The following is a 6,088-nucleotide window of genomic DNA, read 5'->3' as shown; positions in this document are numbered from 1 at the left end:
CCAGCCACTGAATTTGACAAGTTTGACATGGGCTTTGACAGATATTATTACCAACCTGTATAAAGCCCGCTGCACACGACGCTTGTTTTGCTGCTGGATTGCTTGCGGGGCCCTCTGCTGGCTACTCTGCTGTCAGCGCTGCGAGAAAGTGACGTCACTGCTGGCTCTGCAGCGTGGTTGCGTGCTGGCTGTCGATGATAGAACGTGTGCTATTTTTCGTGACGGCTTGCTTGCGTGTTCTCTTTTTTTCGTGCTCTGTTGTTGAAAAAATATGTCGCAAAGGTGGTCTCCGGAGCAAATTAATGCTTTACTTGACGCATACAAAGAAGAACCGTGTTTGTATGCAACAAATACTCCGAATTACCACAACAAGCGTCTTCGAACTGAGGCTCTTGATAGAGTGAGGAACGCAGTTTTGGGGTTAAAGCCAACCGTGACGGCAAAAGAGTGCTCAACCAAGTTTCACAATTTGAGAAATCAATTTAATATCACTTCGATGCACGCCTAGCGACAAGCACCGTGTGAAGCCAACCTACCAAGTGAGCCATCAGCGCACCCAGCGCCACAGCCAACTTCGAACCCAGCGGCAAATTCTAGCAAGCTATCTAGCAGCAAAACAAGCGTCGTGTGCGTTGGGCTTAACTTTGTCTTCGTATGATAACAAAGTTGGTGGATTCAGACCCAATATTTTTAAATATTATATTATAATGTGAAGTATAAAGTGTGAGTTGCATAAACCTAAAAAGCAGGAACAAGCAAGTTCTTTGGACTACACCGAGACGTCATATTATATTCGATACACACTATTGTATTATTGATACGAGAATGTCGCTATTGGACGAATTTCATATCTTTTCGCAAATATTTTGTTTATCTCTTGTGATATTTATGGTGGTTCGAGTGATTTACTTGTTATACAAGATATTCACCAGCCAATGTGGCCTCTCGAGTACAAAACCCCTACGTACTATCATTTGTATTGGATCAGGCGGGCATACGACTGAAATGTTACGGCTGGTGAAGAGCATGAACATGACCAAATATAACCCTCGCATGTATGTTCTCGCCGACAACGACGAAAGCAGTGAAGTTAAGATACACGAAGCTGAGAAGGACCATATCAACTATAGACTAAGCCGAATACCAAGAAGTCGTAATGTACAGCAACCTTACCTTTCATCGATTTGGAGTACCTTGTATGCGATAGGACACGCTATACCAATCTTGCTTATTTACAGACCTAATGTAATATTTTGTAATGGACCTGGTACTTGTATTCCAATATGTTTAGTTGCTTTTTTTATGAGGTGTGCATTCTTAATGGATTGTCGAATAGTTTTCATTGAAAGTATTTGCCGAGTTCGAAGTCTATCACTTACTGGGAGAATATTAGAATTCTTTGCTGATCTTATTATTGTCCAATGGCCGGAATTAAGAGATGCATGTTATCGGGCTAAATATTTTGGAAGATTAACCTAAATGATTTAAGACCCACATAACAATTAATCTCAATTTATTTATGTTTTATAAAATCAAGAAATAAAAGAATGTATCTTGAAAAAATGTATAATTTTAATAGTTCTAGGGAGATCAAAACACAAATATTTGTAATTTGTTTATGAATCATAATGTAGAATGTTGTCAATATGATTCCATTGGCCAAATCTGTTTTTTATAAGACTTTTAAATTTCTATCTAATGGACTTTTTTGATGTCTTGTTGGTCTATTTCTACAGTTTTGTAACAGTAGTTATATAAGTAATAAGTAGTGGTTCTGAAGGCTATAACCATAAACAAATATCAATATAACAGAATCTGCCATTGAATCAATAGATAATAAGTTTTTTGAGCCTTGAATGCTCTTTCATATATTACAATTACTCAAGTAGCAGTTTTAATAACAACTTACTATACTATACAACTGTGTACACTTATAGTACTCCAATGTGTAAAATATTGTTAAGCACAAAGTAATTTCAAGTACATATTAACATAAGTTAGTACCTATATACCACATTGTGTAAATGTACCTTGATACAGTTATTGAGCTATTATGACATTATTCAGGCACAATGGTTTTATAGTCGGAAACGCCATAAAAATAATTACAATGGACTTATTACTGAATTCCAACATGTTAATGTTAATTAAAATAAAAGTTGGGATCATACATCAATTAACTTTATTTTTCAATATACTTACTAGTTTTAAGACATGGTTTTTATTCAATTCCATTATGTATAACAAATTCTATTTTCTATAAAAGAAGCAAAGAGTGCTTCTTTATGAAAAAAAGGCACATGACTTGTTCATCTAAGGACATAATATAAGGTCATGTTTGACCTAGAGAAGATCACTTCATTTAAGTCTTTTTAAGTACTTTTTTACTTAGCATGTATTCAAATAGCCTTGACTGAAATAAATGATCTCATTTAAACAATATAAGTTGACAGTAACACAGTTGGAAAGTGGAACATAAAATATTTGTGTTATGTAAATAGTGCATCTGTCCAAGTAATAGTATGGCAGTGCATTTAAACATTAGTAAAAGAAAATAAAGGCTCATAACTGGATTACTTCTGACTCTTTCTATATTATTATGTATAATGTAGATCAAAGTGTATAAGATTAATATTTAAATTGGTCCTAAATTGCTCACTGACAGGATATAAATGGTTTTATTGAGAATATTGCCTTGGAATTCCTGTCTTGTCAGCGCACAGGCTATACTGATTATGGTAGTAGGCTAGCTGTGACCACAGTCAGTATATAGTGTTATATAATAGACATGCATTGTGAAAGTTTAAAAGTTAAGGTTTCTTATCTAGTTGGGAATAAAATGGGAGACCTTAACGACTGGCATGTCTACATTATTATTGCAAAAAGAAATGCCTGTCAGTGTGCACAGGATTTTGAAAACAATATACTTGTTTAGTTACCAGTAAAAACTGCTCTTTTTTGCAGTCATTTTATTCTATAAAATTCAAATGTACCAAATATATTATGAAACATCATTTATCTTTGGCAGTAATTTATTCAACCCTATCTTGTTTGTTTTGCCATGACATAATCAGATCGAAATTTCTTGGGAAATCTGGCAACTTTATCTATATAAATGCATCAGTCTTCATATCAACAATTAGCAGCATCAGGATGCATAATGCAACAAATAGTGGAGTAAATAAATACATAACTTTCTCCCTAGCTCCTTACACTGGGCCTACTGATCCTAAACATTTTAATTTTACAAAATTAGCATTTTTAAGGAAAATAAATTGCATTTTTGGATTAGACACACCTTAGAATAAAAAAGAATTGACACAAAAAGTGTCCTTGTCACACTAGAATAACCACAACAATGTGTGACTGCCAAAAATGCTACAACAAAATAATACTAGAATGGACATTTTTGTACTCATTTGTGACAATAATTACACAGATTAAAATAGCTGCCATGACTTGAAAGTTTTTGTGATCTTAACTAAAGTGTGTGACCTCAAAGATTTTGCAGTATAGGTATAAAATATTTGAGTTTCTCCACTGTTCTGTAGTTCTATGAATGTTGTGCTATAACATTTATTCTTCGTTCTCATGTAGATCAACAGGATGAACTAATAGCCCTTCAACAAAATAACCTTCCTTATGAATTTCAATTAAGTTGATAACACTTGTTATTGTTATTAAATGTAAATGATAAATATGTTATTATTGTTCCAAATGAGAAGTAATGTTTATACATTCAAACAGATCTAAAATCACCTCTTACACAAAGAGATCAGCTCACAATGACTGGCAGTCAACACATCACAAGTTTATCTTAAACTAGATATTAAATTACAGATACCCTTTACAATGAGATATAATAACAATATCGCTAACAAACCAATATTTTAGGCACGTCTGAGAATACTATATTAATAGTAAGTGACTATGTATCTAAAATTATAAGTACAAAAGGAAGAATTAAGTTTTTCTTAGTCTCTAAGTAATAAACAAGTTCTCATAAGTGTTGTCCTCAGTTTCAGGGTTTACTATTATCTAAGTTAGAACTAGTTGTCTGATTACTAGTTTCTTGCTTGGCACTGTCATCAGATTTGTTTTCCATGCGCAATTTTTCATCATCTATGAGGTACATAGCTTCATCATATGTTGGAGGTGGTGGTTCTGAACTGGAAGGCTGAGGTTTACTGGTGGCCGCATTTGATATTAGGGCATCATATGATGGAGGTAATGTTGCACTAGATGCAGTGCGAGGTACCTGACCACTGTAAGCTTGTTCAGCTTGGACTGCTGCCATATCCTAAAACAATAATTTCCATTTTGATACATAATTCTCACTTTCCGCAATATACATCATTAATAGGTTTTAATTAAGCCTATCTGTCTTAGCTACTTAGTTTTATCGCATATCGCAAAGTTCAAAGTGTAGTTCAAGGAGAGACTTAAGTGTTTATTCAATTATTGTTGAAAGGAAATATGATTACTTATTGGTACTATGTACTGAAAAATAAAAGAATAATAAGTAATGCAAAAAATACACAGATTTTTATCTTGATTAAAATGTATGTTTGTGACCTACTGTGTACTGTTATGTACACAATACTTGAATGACATGTCCCAGTTCTATTTATATACCAAATAAAGTGTGACATTTTTTGACAGATTGGTATTCAAGAAAAATTTTAAGTTGTTATTTCCATTTCAATAAAAATAAAATGTGTAGGTATAATTTTGTAAAACGTTACCTCAGTTGCATCTACAAAACAATAAACGAAATAAAATTTAAAAAAAAACAAGTTGAAAAACAAAACAAACTGCTGATCAAGATAATGTTTATTATCTTTTGTAATGTAATTGTGTTGCTAAATGTTTTTATGAAATGAAGTTGGTTTAACTTTTTAATGAGTAAATTAATTTGATGAAGCCGACTTTGACTGAAAGTTTCATAAAAAAATCTCTGTTCACCCTTAACTACATGAGAAACATATTGAAGAAGTATAACTTACCCTTATAATCGCTCTCTGGTGCAGTAACATTTGTATAACGCTCTTTCTCCGTAAGTACAACATACTTTTAACAGCAACCATCATTCCAGAACATATAAAAATCGGTCCTACGAGCCACATGTGTCCTAAATTGCTGAGAATGTAACCATCGGCATCTCCCAATGCCAACACCGTGATCACAGTTCCCACCGAAAATAAAACCATCGATAGTACGAAATAGGAATAACTTGTGCAGTCGCATCGTCCGAATCGCTGGTCTTCGTCAAAATCGTAGTCTCGACGCCTAAGTCGATGTAAACGTTGTCTAATGAAAGGGCTATCGAACACGGTAGCCATTTTTTATTAAATATAGGCACACTGTTCACATCCAACGCATATTCTGTATTTACGCTGATAGCACTCAATAAACACGCGAGGAATCACTAACTTTCTTACTTTGGAAAGTGTGTGAAAAATTGCTAGACAAACTAATGAAAAACAAGTCTGCCACAATCTCCAGCCATAGACGAAAACACTAGTGACGGACGAGTGAATGCAATGCAAATCGAAATAAACTAACTGATTTTATTTTCTAAGGTTGACAAATAGATAATAGAGATTTCTTGCTTTTGTTTATATAGAGGTGACCATAAAATATATTATGTAGAAGCTATCACAATTAAAAGCTAGTTAGCACTCCAATAATTCTACAATACAACAACCTTCACCGTTTTAATTTCGGTAGTATATTCAATAGATTTAATGACACCTAACTTGACTTATCATTTTGATTATTGTTGTGGCTAAAAGAAAAAAAGTTAATAGTTATAGAATATAAAATGTGTAAAAAGCGGACCAGGCGGACACCAGGACTAAGTGGTAACTAAAAAGTAAAAACGGTAATTACGTTTAGGTAATATAAAATGATTATTTTTTTGTAGTTATACGTAGACGGCAATCCTATTGGGTATGGTAGTAACATGACATATAATTAACAATTAGTTCAGTTCTACTGGCACAAAATCGCAGTAGTATAATGCTAATAATGTATTATAAAATAATGATAACTGCTAAATTGATTAGTCGAGCGAGTATATAATTAT

General features: G+C 33.4%; 2 protein-coding genes across 2 annotated transcripts; one reads left to right on the top strand and one right to left on the bottom strand.

The window, feature by feature from the left end:
- The first annotated feature begins 38 nt into the window (after window positions 1-38).
- Alg14 (ALG14, UDP-N-acetylglucosaminyltransferase subunit) lies at window positions 39-2,211 on the top strand. The gene has a single exon (XM_076117519.1). The coding sequence runs from the start codon at window positions 826-828 to the stop codon at window positions 1,477-1,479; it is 654 nt and encodes a 217-aa protein (XP_075973634.1). The 5' UTR covers window positions 39-825; the 3' UTR covers window positions 1,480-2,211.
- LOC142974942 (uncharacterized) lies at window positions 1,553-5,563 on the bottom strand. Its single transcript, XM_076117520.1, has 2 exons — window positions 5,007-5,563; window positions 1,553-4,300 (listed from the first exon to the last, which is right to left on the bottom strand). The coding sequence occupies exons 1-2, from the start codon at window positions 5,340-5,342 to the stop codon at window positions 4,022-4,024; spliced, it is 615 nt and encodes a 204-aa protein (XP_075973635.1). The 5' UTR covers window positions 5,343-5,563; the 3' UTR covers window positions 1,553-4,021.
- Window positions 5,564-6,088: the final 525 nt, after the last annotated feature.

Source organism: Anticarsia gemmatalis, chromosome 8 (assembly GCF_050436995.1).
Source record: "Anticarsia gemmatalis isolate Benzon Research Colony breed Stoneville strain chromosome 8, ilAntGemm2 primary, whole genome shotgun sequence".
Classification (NCBI taxonomy): Eukaryota; Metazoa; Arthropoda; class Insecta; order Lepidoptera; family Erebidae; genus Anticarsia; species Anticarsia gemmatalis.
This window is presented reverse-complemented; position numbering and strand designations above follow the sequence as displayed.